We start from the raw sequence: 23747 nt of genomic DNA, 5'->3' as shown, positions 1-23747 counted from the left end.
ACACATGTACATTTATCAACCCTATACATGACCAGTTAAATTGTCGTCAACAATGTAAGAACTACATGAAGAGTCAAATATGTATAAGCAAATCAGCACAATGTGACCAGTAAGCTTATGGTGGTGAACTGTAAAGTTGGGCTTGTTGAGTTATGAACCCGAAACCATTTAAGCTACCTCCTGAAACAACAAGGCCTTTATTAAGGTCTCAGTCTGGCTTGGTCCCAAGGGGGTCGGACCTTAGGATTCCACTGTTGTTTATATGCCTCAATGTGTATGTGTGTCTGTGTGTGTGTGTGTGTATATACGTCCAAGACAGAGATGTACAGCTGCCCCGTTGTCCAGTTCCACACAAACTCATCTCAGCTGTTCAAAATCATCACTGAGTGTCATCGGAAACACTGGCACACACACACACACACACACAAAGGGCCACATATGGACAGGTCTGGCTCATTCATCCTTCTACACAAATGTTGGTGATAAATCCTCTGTGATAGAATGTGCAAGTGTGCAGCTATTTTCTTCCTAAAACAACTCCCTCATTGTCCTCACAGACCACCAGGACCCCGGGAATCCAGAGGCTCAAATATAGAAATCTAGAAATATATTAATGATTTAAAAAATTACACTGTTTTTTGCACAACTTAGCCCATTTATTAGATACAATTTACACTTAGCATTACTGTAGTCTTTTTCCAAAGTTAACTGAGGCCTAGGTTTATAGATAGATACAGCATTTTTACTACTTTTTGCCTTGTATGCCTGAGGAAGGTCTAGTGTGCAGAATCTTGTGTGCAGAAGTTCTTTTTTAAAGTTGCTGTCTGGGAAACCATTGGCTTCAGATCATGGTAGCACATAAGCCAGCTTGGAGAGACTTTTGACTGAGGTCACCTTAAACCTCTGTGGCTTTAGTTGTTTTTTTCAAAGTTGTGTTACAGTTGTTTGAGAGTGCTACTTAAAGCATTGTTTGTAGAGTTATAAGGGTCTTAAATGCATTGATCATCAAGAAAATTATTTCTCAAAGTTTATAATTTATTCAGCATTTCTGTAGTCCCAAAAAAGCATTATAATTTTCAAAATATATCACGCAATTTCTGAGGTGTTTGGGCACAAGTGTTCTCATATTTAAACATACTGACAGTTTTAAAAAGTCTTTGTGATTGGTATATTTACATAATTTGACAGTCACCTGTACATTATTTTTTTCATGACATCCATGTTGTGTTAATGATCATCCTGCCTTGAAACAGCATTGCCACCTTAAAACAAGACACTTTAGGCCAAAAAATAGACTGGATGAACTTTTGCTGTTGGATTACATTCATCAAAATGGTTTGAAGACTATGCAAATTAATTTTCATACAATGCTGAAGTGAATATATGCAGCTGTCTGGCAAATGTGGCATTTTAAGTAATATAACAACTTATGGTACGCTTTGCAAGGTCGTCACTAGTATTTGTATTGTACTATTTGAAGTAAATTTTGTAAAACATGCAAAAACAGTGGGTTGGTCCTTTAAATATTGCTTAGAAATTAAAACAACTGTTAATATTGCACTGTGTGGATTATGAATGTTGTAGTTTTAGGTGATGCAAGGCATCTACACTCACACACACACATACACTGTACACACAGAGCCTCTGCACAGGTAAACACATTCAATGCTCACTGTTTATTAAAGGCTAACCCTCTGAAACGGACAGAATGTGAATTAACAGCATCCTTGGAGAGGCTTACAAGTGCTACATTCCTAACATCCTATTACTGAGGGTACCCTGCCGCCACACCGCCACTGGGTCACTGGAGTTATGCACACACAATCACAAATTCACACATATGCGTATGACCACACACAGATATACAGCCAAAGGAACACAAACACAAACACATGAATGATGCACACAGAAACACAAATCTGGGCTTGTGGGATTGTCGCCTTCCTGCCTGACATTTCTGCTTTATTTGCCAGAGGGGGCTGCAGGGCACTATGGGTGGCAGCGGGTGGTGGGATAGAGATGCGGAGGGTGGATGCAGGGCATAATCACAAATTTGGTGTGTCACGTGGTCAAACAGGGAAGATTTACGACTGATCAGGTTCCACATCGGCAGCATGGTGTTGTGGCTTCAGAATGCCAGGTATGGGAGTGAGATCAGACTCCAGATTTAGTTTGTACACCCCCTCTGGCAACTGTAGCCGGTGTGACCGGCTGAAGATGGCAGTGTTATTGGTGGTTGGAGTGGGGGACATGGTCTTTCGTTGTTTGGTCTTTTACATCTTGTTGTTGTAGATATTTAGATGCCTCTGAACATGCAGACGTGCCAAAATAGCACTCATGCAGTAAACTGATATAGATTTTGAGTGAAAAGTCAAAAAGCACTGTGAGACTAGTTTGATAAAACAGACAGGTAGAGAGAATCATTATACTCTAAAGACCCCTCTTTTCTTTCTCCCATTTTATTTGCTCCTCTGCAGTCAGGAGTTATGATTTACTCACCGGTGACATCATGGAGACCACAGCTATTTTTATTGGCTGGTAGATGGCCAACTCTTCTCCATGCTATGCCACCTGTCCAATCCACACCAGTCAACAAGCCCCTGGGAAAAAAAGTCAAGCACCCAAAAATGATTGAGAGTTGAAAGGAGGAATATGATACATGCATGCCATGCTACTGTCCTAGGCATGTTTCACAAGTCAAATGTCTTGTCACTGCTACTGGTTTGCCATCCCTATTTGTCTGTGTTATTCATACACTGGTAACAGTCGACTGTACGTCCTTTCACACGCACACACACTGCTATCCATTGTATATATATCTTGTACCATCACTCAACATATTTTTTTTTTAGTTTTGTACATGAATTTAAAATAAGGCTTGTGATCTACACTATGCCCTGCTCCCTTGTTCACCCCTTGATGTGTGAGAGTGTGTGTTTGTGTGACTCCGAGGGTGGGGTTATTCCTGGCCCTGTGTCCTGTGTTCTTAGGTGCAATTTAGTCACATACCATCTGACCAACCCTTGGCCCTGAAAAACGATAAGTGCCCTACATGATGTCAGCTGTTAGCAAAAGCAGGTTAGGGGAGCTATGAGAAAGGTAAAGCAATATTGTTGAATACAGTTATAACATTGCTCCATATACACTCACTGAGCACTTTATTAGGAAAACATGCAATCTAATGCAATCCAATACAACGGCTCTGCCATAAATTCTACTTTTACGAAGCTTATACATTTTCAGTTTTTGTTGACATTGTCAGAAAAGTTATAATTTTACTTTATCATTGAGGTCGTAGTGGGTGGTCGTGGTGTACTGGAGTACATGATATGGAAAAGTGCTCCTAATATTTTGCCCCCCTCATGTAATGTTTATATTTTGTCCACCCCATTAACATACATGAGGGGGCAAAATATTAGGAACCCTTTTCAATATAGTGCACTCCAGTATACCACCACCACCACCCACTATGACCTCAATAGTAAACATCAAGTAGAATTATCACCAATGTAAAAGTAGAATTTATGGCAGAGCTGTTGTATTGGATCGCATTAGATTGCACAGGTGCTCCTAATAAAATGCTCGGTGAGTGTATATCATGACCTTATTAAAATATATGGGCATTTTAAGTGTTGATAAGTGTCATAATTCTCAAATGAAAAAGGCTATCTAAAGACTATTAAGGGAAATTAATGCCTGCTTACAGAACCACACAAAAGTGTCAAGATCCAAAATAAACGAGACTCAAATAATCTAATGTATTCTATTTTGATGTTTGCAATGGCTTTTGAATGAGTAGGTAGGTATAGGCTTGGTGAGTTTATAAAAGATGACTCACAAACTGAGATCATATAGTATAGAGACACTTCTAATTACTGTCTGAATCGCCAGAGCTTGGTTAGATACAGATCAACAAGAGTACTTCACAAATGAATAGCATGTAAACCAAAATGTAACAGTCATGAAAGGATCTGCTGATGAAGTATCTTTAATGTGTATGTTAGTGTGTAGAATACCATTTAGTGTGATTCACAGAGAGCTAAATAAGAAATTGCCCCGAGTGGTCATGTGTGATAATTGCACATCCACACAGAGGTTGCTTATGACCTCACTGCCTTGCTTAAATCACAACTTCAACAACTTCATGACAGTGACTACAGGAGTCCACCTTGTGGCAGGGGTATGAAATGGCAAGTAATGCTCAATTTTTTTTTTAGAGCGTCCCTGAAAAGAGATTGTTATTCTGTGAACCCTCTAGTGGGTAATAAAGGTTTTTTAAAAAAAAGGAAAGACCAACATGCTGTCTCAAATAGTTGTTCTTTGTCCAATGGGAAATGCTTTTCTGTTGTGGTATTCAAAATTGTTTTATATTTCTTAAGATCTTTTCATCTTCTATTTTCCCCATTAGAGTTTTTTGACTCCTGTGATTTGTAATGTCTTATTGACGCAGAACAAACTGAAAAGGATGGGGAAAAAAGTTATTTACCATCAGTCAATAAGTTCAGTCTATGAAACATTCAGTCTATCCCATTGCAATAGGATTTAAAGATTTCTGAATTGTTAAATTGAGTAGCATGCTATTATCTTCTAAAACTGTTTGAATCTGTACTCAACAGAGATTCAGAGAAGAGGCAGATTAAATAAATAATTCATACAATTTACAGTACCAATAAAGTTTGGACACACCTACTCATTCAAGGGTTTTTCTTTATTTTTTACTATTTTCTACATTGTAGAACAATACGAAAGACATCAAAACTATGAAATAACACAAATGGAATTATATCATAATCAAAAGTGTTAAACAAACCATAATGTCTTTCATATATTATATTCCTAAAAGTAGCCACTGTTTGCCCTGATGACAGCTTTGCACATTATTGGCAGTATCTTAACCAGCTTCATGAGGTCATCACCTGGAATGGTTTTCAATTAACAGGTGTGCCTTGTCAAAAGTTAATTAGTGGAATTTTTGGCCTCTTAATGCATTTGAGACCATCAGTTTTATCGTGCTTAGGGTGTTGGTATACAGCAAATAGCCCTATTCGGCTACTGTAGTAATCCATGTTTTGGCAACAACCACTCAACTAAGTAAAGAGAAACGACAGTCCATCATTACTTTAAGAAAAATTTCGAGAACTTTGAAAGTTTCTTTAAGTGCAGTTGCCACCCACTGTGAAGTGTGGAGGTGTGATCGTATGGGGGGACTTTTCTGGTAATAGTGTTGGCAATTTATTCAGAATTCATGGCACACTTAACCAGCATGGCTACCCCGGCATTCTGCAGTGACACACTATCCCATCTGGTTTATGCTTATTGGGACCATCATTTGTTTTTCAATAGGATAATGACCCAAAACACACCTCTAGGCTATGAAAGGGCTATTTGACCAAGAAGGAGAGTGATGGGGAGCTGCATCAAATCACATGGCCTCCATAATCACCTGACCTAAACCCAACTGAGATGGTTTGGAAAAATTGGTCTAGTATCAGACCAGTTCAGTCGGCAGCTGCCAAACGGGCTACAGTGTAATCCTTTGGGGCAACTGCACCCCGTCAATGTATGTCCACTAAAAGTGCTTGTTTTTGCCACTGACAGGCTTGTTGGGCAGATTGTGTCTGACAAAATTATGGAAAGGATCCCTGCAGAGAAATAAAACTTTTACTTTTACTTTTTGCATGATCCAGTCTGTCAGTTATTGTGTTTAACCAAGTCTCGCTCAAAGAGAAGTCTCACTCTGAAATCTTGTGAGAGGTGAGTTGTTGCAAGAAGACAATGGTGGAAACATGAGTGAGAGTTGGAGAGAGAAGTGCCAGGAAGAGTTTGTTGTGTTGGAATACAGAAAGCGAAGCTTAGTTTTATCTAAAAGATTTTCAAAGTCATGGATGAATATCTCCCTGCAACAACTCAACTCTCGTGAGATTTCAGAGCGAGACTTCTCTTTGAAGTCTCCATAAAGTTGTCAGACACATATAATAACAATCTGAGCCTGTCAGTGGCAGAAACAAGAACTTTTAGTGGATGTACATTGATGGGGCACAACTGCCCCAAAGGATTACATTGCAGCCTGTTTCGTGGCTGCCGCCTGAAGCACTCTTGCTCAGGATGGGACCAGTTTCAAAAATTGTTGCCCCCATTAGTCAATAAGACACAAAATGATGGGAAAATTCGGTCCAGGTTGAAAAATCCCAAACTTTCCCTTTTGAGTAGTTTTTACATTGCTGTATTGATACTTCTTCCACCACTGGTCACAAGCTGAAAAGGTTGGGAACCACTGGTCTAGAGCAGCAGTTATCTTTTAAAGTTAAGCATTGCCCACTTGGTTTTGCTTGGCCCCCTCCCATAGGGCATGTATAGGGTGGCGCTTACCAGTTTGTTTATGAATACTCTTCTAAAATATATAATTTAGAGAAGGACTGGAAGTCCAACAAGAAAACAATTCATTTTCATTGGAGAAATGTTTATTTCCCACAAACCACCAATTCTTATCGCTACCCTTAGTGGGGGCCCATCGTCCAGGCTGAGAATTGACGGTCTGTTTGAAGATGTTAAAGATCCCCTCCAGACATGTTCTAAGATCTATATAAAATACTCCACTTTGTGACTGATATGGTTTTTCAAAAAAAAACTTTTTACAGAGAAATTTTAAGTATCTTGTTAAAATCCTTAAATTACATCTCTTCCTTCTCCCTCATTAAAAATTCCAGAATCTATAAATATGCAAATATTTTCAATTTCTAAAGTTTTCCTGCTGAACACAAGATGTCTCCTACTTCACTGTAAAGTTCATTCTATGTATGTGCACTGGAGGCTTCAAGTTTCCACATCACACTTGTACAAATCATAAATCATCATATTTTAGTGAGCACAGAGAAACTTTCCACTTTCTACAGATTAATGGAAAATAAGAAGCAAGTGTCAAACTCAGCACAAACATTCTGCACAGTGAAGCTAAAACATTCAACTGTAGAAACAAGAAGAAAAACATATCTTTCAGTGTGGGGGACTTTGAAAATATCGAGTTCATCAGAAAATTTTAGCTTTTTGGTAGGTTACTCTTCTATTTGTTAGGCTGTTTAATATTTAACCTCATTTTAAATTAAACTGTAATGAATATTGACCCTTTTTATGGCATTAAACATTTAAGGACCCCTTTCCATTAGCTGTTTGTTTTTCATTGACATACTTTAAGTGTTATAGCAGGTAGTACTTTGTCCATAGTCATGGTTAAAACTAGCTCCTCCGCGCCACTGGGGGGCGCGTGTCTGCTGTAAATAAATGCCATCGTGGGTAGTCGAGGGCCGCCCAGCCATGTTGAGGAGTCTGTCAAGCAAACTGCAGCCCGCCATTGTGTAGAAACCAAGCTCTGTAGAGAGATAGGGGCGCTTGGCTGAAACTCTTCAATAGCTAGACAAATTCTGCACCCTGCCGCTTTTATTTAGGAGTATATACAGTTACACAGGCTCCGGGGGGGAAAAGACATGTCAGCCAGCAGCCTTCTTGAACAGGTAAAGAGAGGTATTTTCTGAACATTTACGAGGGCCAAATTTCTCAGCATCGCGACGGCTAGCGAGGATAGCTTAGCTCAGAGGCAGCGGCTGTGGCTCAGTAGTGCAGTAGGCCTGACCACCTGCTAAAGGAACTGACTGCTGAAAATATATCTCTTCATCTATTTTTTCCCCTTCCTCTCTTCTCATAAATCAAACCTTCATGAATCACCTGGACCCAATCCAGAGACCGAAAGGCCAAACAAATAAAGGTAAGAACAAATATTGTCTTAACATGATCGTCTTGGGTTGAGTGAATGCGGATCTTTTTTACGTGCGGTGCGCGTTGAAAATCTTGCGTGCGCGGATATGATGGCTAATCTCAGGCCTGCCTGTTAGCTGGACATGTTTTTTTTGCATTAAACATAACTCCTCAATGAAACACAACACGACATTATGTTCAACAAGAGTGTTCTCAATCGTTCACACACTCAGTCTCCTTTACATCCCCGCAACGGCAGTCGTAGGTTCACACAACTAACTAGCTAACTCTTGGCTAGCTAACGTTAAATGGCAACATGATACACATCAGCATCCTTTTCCTGGTTTACTTGCACCGCTTTTTATTGCGATGACAGGTGCGAGAGTGAAGTCTTATTACTCCCTCTCACTTGATATCGGTCACTGTGAAACATTATTGCTACAGGTGCCAACCTAGCACGCTGGCCAGTCGGCTAATGTTAGCCAAGTCCGTCATGTTGAAAGGACTCTTGGCGCTCGTTAACATGGAGACGCTGCGCACTGCATGCAGCTAGCACGCTAGCTATGTGGTTGCTAAGTTAACCCAAAATGACACGTCTTCCGACATGCTTTTCCTGTATCCAAACCGGCCTTGTGCTTTCCCGTCATCATGCTGTTCAGACTGTAATGTTAGGCAATATGTTTTTAACAACCAGTTTGTTTTTATTTCACTTTTCCATGTCCTGAAAAGCTCATCCAACTCAGTCAGCTGTAACAGAGAACACTAAACTTCTGAATGCAAGGCACTGAACACTGGTTCACCAGCATTTAACATATATTTAATCTACTCTGGAAGTATCACCAATATCAGAACCTATCTGTAATTTTATTTTGTCTGTTTTCACGAGGGAGTCTGAATGTCTTTAGTGTTATATCGTGCCAATATGCAACTAGTGCCAAGTGCATTTGATTCTTCTCAGTGGCTGATTCATCTCATTGTGCAAGGCTATGCTGTGTAATCTGAAGCATATTAAGCTGTTATGTGATGTCTTATTGTGCTCAGTTTAATGTTTTTTTTCTGGTGACACAATAATTGCAAGGAGTGGTATTGTTATGTAATAGGCGCTGATGTGAAATTAGCAGATAATGTGTCTCGTCACTCACGTCTCACACAGACCTGTATGCTCTGTTTACATCAGTGTTGTTTTTCTTTTCAGTGCAAAACGGAGCTGTGACCCAAAAGGATACTTTGAATGACGATGAGTTTGAGCCTTACCTGAATACTCAGGCCAGACAGGTAAGCTTTATCGACCAGTGTTTGCCCACAGGATCTGCTTTTTAGTTTAATCACTTTTACTATAATGTATCAATGAATGAGTATCCTCAAGTTTGTTTTTTCTCTTAGTGAATTATAAATCTTTTCATTTACATATCTCTATTGAAGTGTAATTCATAGATGTAATCAACAAGTTGGTAACTTCCATCTGTGTTTCATTAGTGGACTTTTTATGTGATGAGTATGTTGATTTTTATTATTATTATATTGTATATGTATATTGTACAATCATTGTAAGTACATTTAGAAAAAAAGTAGCTTAATTCCTAAAATATGTACTAGTAGCACATGTTGGAGTCTAAAATAATGATGGCCTGGGTCAATTTGTAAATTCTTTGATTGTGATACAGATCATTGTAGTTTGGCTCAGAGCATCACAACCATACATTTAATGTATTACCTGCCACCTTTGACACACAGGCTAATGTATTATTGTATGACACATTTGACATGTGGATTTATCCAGGTGATTGTAAGCTGGATATTGTGTATATACATATGTGTATATGCATAAAGATGCAGAGAATCACTGTTGTGTTGAATAGTTTAAAAAAATCTCTTCTTTTCTGATCATTGAATGTAAGTTTTGAAGTTAATATCAGATGATTTCTATGAAGAGATTTGTTGTTGTGAATTTTTTGGTAACTATTTAACAAGACATTTCTGTATCAGGAGATAAATAGGCATACTTAAACTGTTTTGTTCCAGTGGCCTTAAGGCCTATTTGTATTTGTGCACATCTTTGCTTTTTGTATTACAAAGAAAAACAAGAGGGCCTTAAGGATTTTCAGCTGGATTGAGAGCTTTTGTTGATTATCTTGCTTTCAGTGGCCTTGGATTATATTTCTCTTTACTGTGGTAGATGGGAGTCCCCCTTGTTTAGTAACAGACACATAGTTTGAAGTGGGCTTTAGATGAAACGAATGGGGTCTGTATTTTCCTTTTGTTCAAGAGACTGTTACACTTTTTTTCTTAACGTATAGTTCAGTGCTATGCATGTCCTGATCAGAGGGATACTAAGAATGGTAGATTCTTATAGATGCTTTCTGTGTGGTGAATCTTTGCTATATAATTACAGTAATTTAATAACTTTGCTCATCTCTTGTTTTGGTCTGACTTATTGGATCTACAAGAACAAGGTATATACATATCAAACAGAAGCTGATATATTGTTATCAATTAAGTCTGAGTGTGTTGTTGCAAAGAATGTTCTTTTTTTTTTTTTACAACTTGTGACTAAAACAAATTCTTTTTCTATTTAGAGCAATGCCTATACGGCCATGTCGGACTCGTACATGCCCAGCTACTACAGCCCCTCCATAGGATTTTCCTACTCCCTAAACGAGGCAGCATGGTCCACAGGTGGGGACCCTCCTATGCCTTACCTGGCCTCCTATGGACAGCTGAGCAACGGGGAGCCCCACTACCTCCCGGACGCTATGTTTGGCCAGCCAGGCCCCCTGGGGAGCAACCCTTTCCTGGGTCAGCACGGCTTCAACTTCTTCCCCAGTGGCATCGACTTCTCAGCATGGGGTAATAGCAGCTCTCAGGGACAGTCGGGGACACCGCAGAGCTCAGGCTACAGCAGCAGCTATGCCTATGCTCCCAGCTCACTTGGAGGTGCCATGATCGATGGACAGTCCCCATTTGCACCTGCTGCCAACGAGCCCCTTAACAAGGCACCTGGTATGAACAGCCTTGACCAGGGCATGGCAGGGCTTAAGATCGGTGGTACTGCTCCTGGTGGAAATGGGGACATGGCTCCTAAAGTGGTTGGTTCTGGCTTACCTGGTGGGGGTCCCCTTGGCCCTGTATCATCTGTAGGACCCCCTAGCATGCCTCCTGTCTCAATTGCCCCTGCCAAACCTGCCTCCTGGGCAGATATTGCCAGCAAGCCAGCCAAGCCTCAACCGAAGCTGAAAACCAAGGGTGGCATGGCCGGTGCCAATTTGCCTCCTCCGCCCATTAAACACAACATGGACATCGGCACTTGGGACAACAAGGGTACCATGCCTAAAGCTGCCACCCCTCAGCAGGTGCCCTCTATTCCCAGCAATGGGCAGCCACCCAATCAGGCTTCCCCACAGACCGGAGCTACCGCTGCAGGGAACCCACAAATGCCCCTCAGCAATGGACAGCTGGTACCCCCTGTTTCCCAGATGGGGCAGCATCAGCTTCCACCCGGTGGACAGCCAGGTATGGCTCAGATGCCCCAGTCTCCTCTCTCCCAGGGTCCTCCTCCTCCCCCAAGCCAACAACAGCAACCCTCTCAACCTACTCGCTGGGTCCCTCCACGGAATCGGGCCAATGGATTTGGGGATGCCAGTGGGAGTGGTACAGGCCAGTCGCCTCCCACCTCCTCTGGTGTGGGCGTGGTTCCTGGAGTCCCTTCTGAGCCTCACCCAGTCTTAGAGAAGTTGCGTATGGTCAACAATTATAACCCCAAGGACTTTGACTGGAATCCCAAGCAGGGCCGGGTGTTTATCATCAAGAGCTACTCAGAGGATGACATCCACCGCTCCATCAAGTATAACATCTGGTGCAGCACGGAGCATGGCAACAAGAGGCTTGATGCGGCGTACCGTTCGTTGGGTGGCAAAGGGCCGCTTTATCTTCTGTTCAGTGTAAATGGAAGTGGGCACTTCTGTGGCGTAGCAGAGATGCGCTCGCCCGTGGACTATAACACGTCTGCTGGCGTGTGGTCGCAGGACAAGTGGAAGGGTCGTTTTGATGTGCGCTGGATCTTTGTAAAGGACGTTCCCAACAGTCAGCTGAGACACATTCGACTGGAGAACAACGAAAACAAGCCAGTGACCAACTCTCGGGACACACAAGAGGTGCCACTGGACAAGGCCAGACAGGTGCTAAAGATCATCGCTGGATATAAACACACCACTTCCATCTTCGATGACTTTTCTCACTACGAGAAGCGTCAGGAGGAGGAAGAGTGTGTGAAAAAGGTAACAGAGTTATTGCTGAATAAAGTAACAGATAAAACAAAAGATAAAAGATTCATTTAAACCAGGTGCTCTGCTTTTAACTTATGTAGAAAAAAGTGCAGTGTATGAAACCGGTTTGGATGCGCGTGCATGTACAACGCTGCTTTTTGCATTACAAAGGAATACAAATGTCTTGAGGATTTACAGCTGAATTGAATCTCAATGCACCGTAGGATATTTTGTGACTTTTCTTTCTCTCCAGTTTTTTACTGTGGTGTTTTGTTTTCTACCTGTTGTTTTTATGTATTGCCATGCTTTTAAAATAGAACAGTGAACACCGGGAAATGTTTTACTTGGTGGCATTCACTCAAGAGTTCATATTATGACATGAAAACCTTACATGAGAATGTATTTGAAAATTGAATTAATTGGTTTATATTGTGTTTTTAGTTGTTTCATTTTGATAGGAATAGATTCCTCCTGAAAAGGCTATCCCAACAGTTGCACTGTAATTTTTCATACCATATGTCTTTACTCACTGGAAAGTATTGGATGAAATCTGTTTAGCTGTTTTGAACTTTTGGCATCAACATAAGGAACAAAAATAGAGCAAATATGTGTTGCAGTGCACATAATGTAGTTTGCATTTCTTTCTAATTTTGGAAAGGTTTAATACTGGGGGCATTGATGTCCTGCACACACATTTTGTTGCCTCTTTACCTTTTTAGAGGGGCAAATTAATGTAGAAGTAAGCCAAGACAGCATAATATTGGCTTTGAACCATAACACAGCAGCCATTCACCTTTTAGGTAAATTGCCATTCTTTGCCTACTTGCTATTATCTGGAGAACACACTTGTTTGTTTGTTTGTTTTTCCTGCAGATGTAGATGTATATTTATTATCCAGTGTGTTGTGATTTCAGTAGGTTTATCCCAGAATTGTTCTTCTATATTGACTTCACTGTATCTCATTTGAGGTATGCCTTAAAAGGAATTTGTATCTCTTGTTAAAAAGTGCCGCTTAAATTTTACTGTTTAGTGCACATGAACATGAAACAAATGCAAGATGTCCAGGATCCATGAAACATGTAATTTATGATTATCGATTTGGGAATATTGGGTTTATCTGCTGCTTGCTTCCTAACACTGGAGAGCAAGCAGAACATCTATACATAAACAAGTATAACAACCTTGGAGCAACTATAACTAGACAGCAATTTAAGGTATCATTTGTGTAAATATTGTAATAATTCAATTGTTAAACTTACAGTATTTTTGGATATTAATTTAGAAATGTGAAATGTTGTGATTTTTCATCACATTTTAGGGGTTAATATGTGTCAAACTGAAGTAAGCCTCACAATTTTCCAAAGCGATTGAATTCTCAATATTAAGTGCCATCTTTCATTTAATACAAGTCAAACCACTGGATAACTAGTGAACATGTTATGACAGCAGTAAAATGATGGACAAAATACAAACTTTTTGATATTAGTATATTTTAAAATAACCTGAATAACTTTTTCCACTGCATGCATTGTTTAGAAAGTATACTTAAAGGCAGTTTTTGATCATTGGTAAACATCATGTAAGAGGAGGTTTTTAGATTTGACATGTGAGATGTTTGACTCTACCTAAATCCAATATCTGATGTCTATAGACGGTCTGCATTTTAGCTTTTGATCATGACTTGCTGTGGTGAATGTGAAGTCGGCATACTCTTCATCAAAATCTTACTGCTGCACCAAAATGTGTACTGGTTTCTATATAACTTTTGTCAAATTTATACAAATTATTTTGCGCATATTGCGTTTGTTGGTTTAAATCTGAAATTGTTCCAAATGCGCTCAGTTTTCACTCTTCTATGTATGACAGGTGGAGGTCCAAGGCAGTGAGCCATATCCCAGCAACCCAAGCAACAGGAGTCATTACAGGCTTCAGGTAACTTTCCTCATCTGCGTTATTTGATCTTGTTATTTTAATACTTGATGGAGAGATTGCTGACTGAAATTATTCATATACACCCGGAGCTTGATATGTGTTCTCATGAAGAGTTGTTTATTTGTTCTTGAGAAATCAAGCATTTATATCCAAAACCTACATCTGTTTGAGTTTCCATTCGGAGTTGGGCAAGAGTTGCCCTTTACATAACGCATTAAATGTATTTAAAAAGTGCTGTCAGGACTTGTGCACTTTTGGCTGCTTGAATGAATAAACCAGGAAAAGCTGGCGTTATCTAGGTCAGCTGTAATATGCAAATATTTTGACAGTTTTATTTTGTATTATGTCTAATTCGCTGTCTCTTTGTGTTCTAGGAGCGCCAAGGACGAGTCAAGTAACAGTTGGTGCTTTGGTCAAAAGACTGCAATGGCCCCCGCTAAAGCCCTGTCCACCCCATTACGTCATTACATCCAGATCTCTAAGAAATTCTAATAGGGGTGAAGAATTAACCAAGGACAAAAAATTAAATGAAGACTCTTTTGATTTCTTTTGACTTTAAAGACTTACTTCGAACTTGTAGTAAAAAAGAAAAGGAAACGATTATCCATAGGACTACAACTAAATGCATAGCATCCTTAGGTGAAATCTTTTTTTGCCCCACCCCATTCCACTACATATGCTTTTTTTTTTCCCTTGTATGCTGCTTTTTCCTTTTTTAAACGAAAGGATCATCCTCTGTTTTTATGGTCCATGAGCAAGTCTGTAATTCTCACACAAACACACAAATCCAATAGAAATTTGTAGTGTTGGCTTATAATAATCTCCCAAAGTCAAGAATGGTCTGTTTGTCTCATTTTCTTTGTTAACTCCCCCTCGCCCCCCCACCCTCACCTGTCTTCTGAGGATGCTCACATCTTCAACCAGGACCCAGTGGAGTTTCCTCCTCAGTGGATTTTCATCGTAGGCAGGTGTCAACTACGCTCACTCCAGAATCTGTTTCGTACATGCTTGCCATGTTTTTGTTTGAGAGGACTGCAGATGTTCAAAATGGCCCTCTATTTTGTTTTCGGATGTGTTGGACGGAGTGTGTGGGGAAGGTAGGGTGTGGAGGATCTGGAGAGGAAGAGTAAGGAAGGGGGTCAAGAGTTTGAAAGCAGAAGAAATGTTAAGTTGATGAGCTTTGCTCAGTGTATAATTTCATGGTCTAAAAAAAAATTTGGGGCCCTCTGTTAACAGTCTTCATTGGACTTTATTTACCCTCTTTTTCTTTCCCTTGGACAAATTAATTCATTGTTGCTATGGGCTGCTTTCTTGTTTTTTGTTTTTGTTTTTTTTTTTTCTCCTTTCTCCGTTTTTCTAAAGACAGTGATGCGAGTGGCCTTGCCCCCACTCTTTCTATTAATCAGTTCAAAAGTAATAAATGTGGTATATTAAGCAGAACTGGTGTGCATTCCCCTTGTTTGACTGTAAAGCAGTTTTGTCATGCAGCGTGTCTGTGCATTCTTTTCATCTGTTTTTCTTTTTCCCACAAGGGTATATGAATGAATGTTTTGTTTTTTTTTCTGCTAACCTTTCATACTCAACCCGTCCGCTCCCCATTCTGACCTCAATTTTCACCACTGTACCCTGCATTTCTTACCTCTCTACTTTCCAAACCCGCCTTGTCCTCCACATGCATCTTACCGTTTCTGACTGCTCAGCCAACCATAACTATAATATCACAATCAGCTTCCACCATTTTCAGAATGTCATTGTTGGTGAGTAAAAAAAAAAAAAAAAAAAAAAAAAACAGAAAAAAAACGCAAGGTCCTCTTTCAGAACTACTGGCTTTTATTTGTGGCATAATAAAGATGCTCCACAAAGTGATGTGTGGCTTTTTTTCATCATTAGCTATTTGTTTTTCTTCAGTCACGTGGGTGGCCAGCTGTAGGCCTACCTTGTGTTGTACCCTTTTAATCACAGCAGGTGGAACATCAATATACCTGACATGCTACATGGTTTTACTATGTTGTATTTTATTTACTTTTTGTATGTTTTTGTGGTCGTACACTGTACAATATCCCTCTAAAATAATTTTACATAAGGAATGAATGGGTAAAGGTTTATATAGATCCCTTATTAACAGTCTAATTTGTGTCAGGACTGATTCCAGGTGCTTGAAAGGTAAGCAAAGACATTAACGATGTGATGTAAGGAATGTGAATGAAATATATTGTTTGACATTGTTGCGTTTGATTTAAAAGTTGAGAAAAATGTGATCTTTTGTCGTATAGGCCTACCTGTGTTCATGCTGTGGAAAAATGATCTGCAATCCGCCATTTTCTCCCCTCATCTGTGCGGTTGTATTGAACGTAGTGGCCACAAGAGGGCGACACAGCATCAGTATTATTCACTGACGTTCTTTACCATCCTGACCATACAGTCTATGATCCTAACAGGTTCTTCAGCCGGATGTTTCGGCATTCAAGGCCTTCCGTATATTCTAATTATAATGTCTATTTTGGCCTCTTGTTAGTACCGACGGTTAAATATAACTTTAATTAAAAAAATATATAGTTTATGGCTAGTGCTATGTGGTCCAAATGAAATTATCATATTGGAAAAAAGAGATTGGATGGATTTATGTGGCCTAAAGGCTACAGAATATAGCCTTCTAACACACCACCAACAGCAAGACTGATGAAATTTGGCTACTACATTTTAGATTTTGCCTGAGCCACAAAAGCAAGCCTATTTTGTAGGCCCACCACCGACATTTAAACCACCTTTCTTCCACACTAGTCTTTTTAAACAATGACTGACACAAAACAATAGGTAATGTTATTCTTTTCTGTTATTTGCAGCTTTACATTGGTTTGCAAACAATTAAAATATGATTTTAACTATAATTGACTGAGAAAGACAGAAATGCTTTCTTTTTACCTTATTGTCAAACACTGGCCTCCAAATGTAGCCTAACTGTGATACCCTATATAAAGACCAGACGAAATAATGTAGACCGATACCCTTCATACTTAAATTCACACAAAATTTTGTTGGCTAGGCCTATCAGAAGCATTAACCAAAGCAGTAGTTTCATAAATTTGTATTATTAGGTAATAAGGTAAATATACACTTCCTTTTAAAGCACTAAAACTGAAGAACTCAAATAGCTGCCTAGCCCACAGTCACAGCCTCATACAATAATAGTATGAAACATAATAACAGGGGCCTACATTTTATTTAGGACTATTGGGCATTTTTAGGATACTCAAAGATGCGTAGTGATAGTTTAATGAGAAAACAAAATAAGGCCAGGTTAACTATTTCATTTGTTTATATTTGCAAAACTTTAACAAGTGATGGGCTATACTTAGTGTACAAACTTTCATGAACTAGTGGTTTAGCAGGGAAATGATGCAAGAGGAAATTGGGAGAGTATCACTTGCAGCTTTTAGGGACTGAAGTGCAGGGTCACGTGTGTGCGTGTGTGTGTGCAATTTGTGTTACCTTATTGGGACCTTTTCCTCTATAAACAGCGACCTTGTCAGGGCCAGTAGTCCTATAGGGACCAAAGCCCAGTCCTAATGAGGCAAAACATCATTTCTAAGGTCCTGGTTAATGGGAAACATCGGTAATTTTTCAACCTGGACCCTATTTTCCCATCTTTTTATGTCTAAGTGACTAATGGGGACAACCATTTTTGAAATTGGTCAACAAGCTGCAATGAAGCCTATCTGACCACTAAAAAGGCTTGTTTTTACCACTGACAGGCTCAGAATGTTATTATAAGTGTCTGACATCATTATGGAAAGGACCATACAGAGAAATAACACATTTTTCTTCACCTTTTGCTTGATCCGGTCTGTTTATTATTGTGTCTAACCAAGTCTCTCTCAAAAGTCTCACTCTGAAATATCGCGAGAGTTGAGTTGTCAAAATCAGCTAAATATTTAGCCATGATTTTGTAATTCTTTCAGATAACACTAAGCAATGCTTTCTGTACTCCAACACAACAAACTCCTCCTGGCACTCCTCCCTCCAACTCTGCAATGGCTAGCTGATAGCTGATTTTGACAACTCAACTCTCGTGATTTCAGAAGAGACTTCTTGAGCTAGACTTGGTTAGACACAATAACAAAGACTGGATCAAGCAAAAGGTAATAAAAACAAAACAAAAAACCTGTTTTATTTCCTTTTATGGTCCTTTCCATAATGTTGTAAGACACTTATAATAAAATCTGAACCTGTAAGTGGCAAAAGCAAGCACTTTTAGTGTACATTGACGAGGCGCAATTGCCCCAAAGGATTACATTGCAGCCGGTTTTTCGGCGCCAGCTGGAGCGCTCTCGCTCAAAACTGGACCAATTTTTTTTTTTTTAAAGTTGTTCCCATTAGTCATCTAAGTTAGATACAAAAAGGGTCCAGGTTGAAAAATACAGAAGTTTCCTTTAATGAGGTTCGGATAAGGTTAGGATTAGAGTTTGGGTTAGGCCGTCCACAATGAATGGAAGTCAATGCAATGTCCTAATAAGGATAGCTGTGTGTGTGTGTGTGTGTGTGTGTGTGTGTGTGTGTGTGTGTGTGTGTGTGTGTGTGTGTGTGTGTGTGCCGAAAGAGGGGGGGGGGTCGACGGCACGTGTCGTGTCTGCGTTGTGGGTGCGTGGAAAACACGCTGCCCCGAGGGGATCTCCTGTGACCCTTATCTGCGCGTCTCCGGGGACGCCTTTTAGCCCCCACTGGGATGCAAATGAACGGCCATAAAAGAGAGGCAGACACAACCAGTGAGACGATGGAGGAGAGGAAGAAAGGGAAAGGGGACCATGGGGAGAAAGTGGAGGAGGAGGAGGAGGAGGAGGAGGAGGTGGTGGTGGTGGTGAAGGGGGTTAAGGGCGAAGAAGAGGAGGGGAGGAGGTGAACACTCACATCTCAGAGCGCGCATGAAGCTGAATGCATAGAGGAGATGGAGAAACAAAATAAGTTGCCCTGCAGTGGTGAGAGGAGAAATTCCTCACTGTTATGATGACAGCGGTGTGTGTATGTGTGTGTTGGTGGAAGTCTACTTGCTTTTTTTCATGTGCAGAATCTCGATACTGTTCACTAAATACTGTGCATACGAGCAACTCGAATTATCATCAGTAATAAATCTCCTTTCCTGACTTCAATAAGCTCTAATTCGGACAAAATTTTACATATATGTATACATATTAAATAAGACAAAACGACAAAAATCAAATATCTTTTGCATGAACTCATTTAAGAGGATTTCAAATATTTGACTATGTGGCTCTGCATTTCTGTAACCACATAATGAAAAATACTTAAAATATTGTCTGATATAGAAAGTATTGTTCAGTCAAAGAGCCACGCATTAAATGCGTGGTGTCTGTGTGTTCATATTGCACTGCAAGGTCATGGTTCTGCTTTATTTTCCCCTCATTATCATAAGGCATCCATCTCTTTCTTCCATTAGTGACGCTTCACCATGTCGCCAACCCGACCTCTATTTACATGACTAAATTAGATTTCTTCTCTCCTTTCGTGCGTTTTGTTTCGGGAAGCGTTCCTCTTAAATGCAATATGTATATATATGTATATATATATATATATGCACTGAAAAACTTGCAATATTAGATAATATGCCTGGAATGCTTTATTTTTACTTTAAAAAAATGTCAAATGCCAGTTTTAGTCACTTTATCACATTTAATTTGCACTGAAGACCATAATAGGTTACCCGTGTGTCACAATGTGTTTTTTTTTTCAATATAAGATGAAAAAATAAGTAATTGTTTAAAATTTTATTTTCAAGTAAAAATGAAAAATGCCCATCACACTGTAGGTCTATAATTCCACACCTGTCACCAATTTGTCAGCATTATTTTGCATCATAACTGAAAGCAGTAGGAGCTAAAAAAAAAAAAAAAAAAAAAAGGTTATTTAGAAATAAGAATATGTCATGATGATGAATGTTTTTATCATGTGAGGGGGCCTATATGCGGTCACCTGCTCTCCATCGCCAGGGGTCCCGCACTGTTGACTTATTGAGCATCACCCCCTTCATTTCTCTTAGTGTCCCAATTCTATTGAGAGTTTTGCACATGCATAATGTGTAGACAGGCGTAGGGGCCTGAAAACAGTTGATGACCTCTGTTTCAACATATGTGGCACACTTGCCCTCTGCACGCTCTAATTGTGTGGAGGTGACAGGCAATAATGAAATGTCATCCGCTGGTATATTGAAACATAAAGAAGCATAGGACTACTATAGATGGAGCTGTATTCTATAAAATGCCTTTTGTATTTGTGTGTTATTATAATCTAAATCTTACTTGCCTAAAATTTACACTGAACTATGTTGCATGTTTTTTTTTGTGATGGTTGTCCATTCCTCCTATATTGAGTCATATTTTGACACGACTAGCCTTAAATCGTTCTACATTTACAGCTACAGCAGTAAATAAAATAGATCGAAAGGAATCTGTGCAGAATTTTTTTTTTTTGTTGCATATACCGCCTCCGTCATCTGAGATGTAGGTCAACTCACATCTCTATCAACCTACAGCTTGAATCATGTGATGTAGCTCTGTGATTGTAGGAGTAGAAAACTAAGTTCATTATTTAAATTGCTTAATGTGCTTTGGGCCTTTTTACTTTGAAAAAGAAAAATACTAGATAGCACAAATAGAAATGTAATCCATGAAATGACTTCTTTATTGAGACTTTTTGCATAACAGAAACACAAACAAAGGTGTGATATTGAAATTCACAAACAAAAAGACTGTAATTTCAAATGAAGTACAAAGCCGTATTCACATGGAGTATGGATGATCGTGGAAATATATTTAGAGAATAATAAATAAAATAAATCAGCATGCATGAGAATGATTCCTGCCTTTTATGATGGGCCTTAATGGCAGAAATGAGTAAAAAAAAACAATAATTCTCTTACAGCAGCACATCATGCTCATATAGCATTCTCACCCTGTTTTTCCATGTTGCTCTCGGATAGGGCAAGTGTACGCTCATGCGTAAACACACAGACCTTTGAAGTGGCCCTCTGTCACCACATGGCAAGTCCCCCTGGTGTGATCCCTCTGTCCATTTGGCCACAGGACCGACACTGGTAGGCTGCCTACGGCTCTGTCTGTTCTGACATTATGGAAACCAGCGTATTAGTTAGACTGGTGCCCAGAGATTATGGTGTATTTATCTCTTGCTATGTTTCCTGTATGTCTCAGTAATACCCCTCTTAAATCTCTCTCGGTTGCATTAACTGTCTTAGGTCACTTCTCTGTAACCTCTTTGCCTAATGCTTATTCTCCTGCTTCTCTATCACTACTAATGTCAGTGCTTGTTAATCTCATAGGATTGTAGCGAACGCGCGCATCTATCTGTAGTTATCAGTGCCACTCTACTGTCCTGTAGCAGCTATGTGCTGGTTTCTCAGGTGAGCGAAGACTGTGGCTTCTCTCTTGGCATTCACCGCGTGCCTTAATTGTATTGAAATTAAATCAAGGTCCACTGTGAACACAAAGAGCTCAAACCCAAACTTCCAAAACGTTCTCAGCTCCTTTTCATATCTTGTCCTCCTCTGTCACTTACCCTGCTTTCAGCATCACTTTCCCTCCTTTGTTCCAAACCATTTAAACTGTTGTTGCACTTCAATTTTCACCATGTACACTATTCTTAATCGCTGTCACCCCCAGAGTCTCACAAGTGCATCCTGTTTAGTTTTTTTCGTCAGTCCATCCCTGTTTGACTTTCCTCTTTCCTCACCTGTGATCTCTCCTCCCTGTGGACTCAGAGGCAGCTATGCGGTCCTTTCACACGTCAAAGTGCATGCTAATCCCACACCGACATGCATGCTCTCTTTGCAATGAAAACAGGTTTCTAATACAGACAATACAGAAATAACACACATGATAGAAAGCCGAAGACATTGTGATTCTTCTGTTTAAACAGCCCAGAGTGTATAAATGCATGCATGCATTTGTGGATGTGTTAGAGAGGGTTACCAGCAACAAAATGTGAAAAAAAAAAAAAAAAAAAAAAATTCATCTAGTGATCGTCAAAGCAGCATTCACACCATTAAGGCATTCTCTATATACACATACTACATACAGCACATCATTAAAAAGCACCACAGAGAGAGGAGAACACAGAGAAACAGGGAGTGAGATAGAGCGAGCAAGCAAAGCTACCTTTGTTGCACCATAAAGAGAGCAGCAGCCCAGCTACCTGATTGCTACCATTCCTGCAGACCATCTTCCCCCTCAGAGCAAAACAAAGGATGGCGACTAGATATTTATGAGTACACACTGCGATGCGCCGCTATGCCTTATCCTCGCCATAGCACTGCCTCCGCTGATCCTGGTTAAGAGCTTGGTACGGTTTAACCAGACCAAGCAGTTCTTCATTACAGTTGGTAAAGCTGTGTCGTTATCTCCCCCTTACACTCCCTCCCTCCCTCCATCCCTCCCTCCCTCCCTTCTACTCTCCATCTCTTCTCTACTGTTCTCTCTCTCTCTCTCTGTGCACTCTGCGCATGTAACTATAGCCATGTACAGACTGGAGAACAGGATCTAAATAACAACAGTCTCCATCTTCTGATTCATACATGCACAAATTAATAATTTCATAAAGGGTAAAAACTGATGTATGACACAAAGCAAAAACGTAAGAGGAAGAATTTAGCTTCTTTGCTATTACGCAAGACTCTCACATCCAGAAAAACTGCATGTTACATTTAAAATCCCTTTTCTTTTTAAACTTTTAATCTCTGCGCTTACTTCCTTTTCTATTTTAGCTATAGAATATTACTGTAGCACAGGCAGAATGGGGTTTTTCTCAGATCAAATATATCCTTCCTCTCTAAAGAAAAGGTAAAAAAAAATAGCAGAGGAGCTGCAGAGTATTTCCTCCTTCAGGTCCTCCTTGGTCCTGGTTTTGTTATTGTTGTTGCTGTAGTTGTAGCTGTGACTGCGCAGCTCCATCCTGTGAAGGTCCTTGTGGGTTGGGAAGAGCAGGGGAGCAGGCACACGGGGGGTGGTGGTGGGATGGCGGGCAAGGGGCTGGAGGGACGGGAGGCAGGCAGGCAGGTGTCACGCATGCAGTCAGGGGAAATAGGAGAGAGGGTAGCAGGAAAAAAAAAAAAAAAAAAACTCAGCTAAATTCTACCCAGTCACCTCCATTAGAAAAATCCATTTGGATATGCTCAAGACAAAACCAAAAAGGAAGACGGAAAAAGCCCAAGATGTAAAATATACATATATAAGCCGAGTAGGTATATATGTATAAGGATCCAAGGGAGAAGGAGGAGAAGGAGAGAGATAAGGGATGGACGGACGAGGAGGAACAGGCAACTGGCTCACACACAGACACACTGCGCCGCGGCGAAGGCACGGGCTTCAATTTATGCTTTCTGGTCGACACCACCCCCCACCTCACACACTCACACACACACACTCACGCACACACATACACACACACATGCAGACACACACACACACACACACACACACAGATCGTCCCGCCCCTATCTGCCCCTGTCCCTGTCCTGTCCCGTACTGGATGCGTGGCCCAGCTGATCAGTGCAGAGGGATTAGCCAACGGGGCCAGCTGGCAGGGATTACACAGGCAAAGTGGGGGAGGTGTGTGTGTGGTGGGGGTGGGAATGGGAGGGGGGGGGGGGGGATGTGAGGGGTGAGGAGGGTAGGCCTAATACTGGGGGGGAGGGGGGGGTGGGAGGCCCTGTCTTGTCCTGCACACACACACACATACACACACACACACACAGATACACACAGATGTGCACGTAGACTC

At 40.4% G+C, this 23747-nt stretch overlaps 1 protein-coding gene across 1 annotated transcript; it reads left to right on the top strand.

Annotated features, from left to right (window-relative positions):
* The first annotated feature begins 7301 nt into the window (after window positions 1-7301).
* ythdf2 (YTH N(6)-methyladenosine RNA binding protein 2) lies at window positions 7302-15809 on the top strand. The gene is made up of 6 exons (XM_044374950.1): window positions 7302-7508; window positions 7735-7759; window positions 8945-9024; window positions 10326-12023; window positions 13878-13943; window positions 14318-15809. The coding sequence occupies exons 1-6, from the start codon at window positions 7482-7484 to the stop codon at window positions 14339-14341; spliced, it is 1920 nt and encodes a 639-aa protein (XP_044230885.1). The 5' UTR covers window positions 7302-7481; the 3' UTR covers window positions 14342-15809.
* Window positions 15810-23747: the final 7938 nt, after the last annotated feature.

Source organism: Thunnus albacares, chromosome 15 (assembly GCF_914725855.1).
Source record: "Thunnus albacares chromosome 15, fThuAlb1.1, whole genome shotgun sequence".
NCBI lineage: Eukaryota > Metazoa > Chordata > Actinopteri > Scombriformes > Scombridae > Thunnus > Thunnus albacares.
This window is presented reverse-complemented; position numbering and strand designations above follow the sequence as displayed.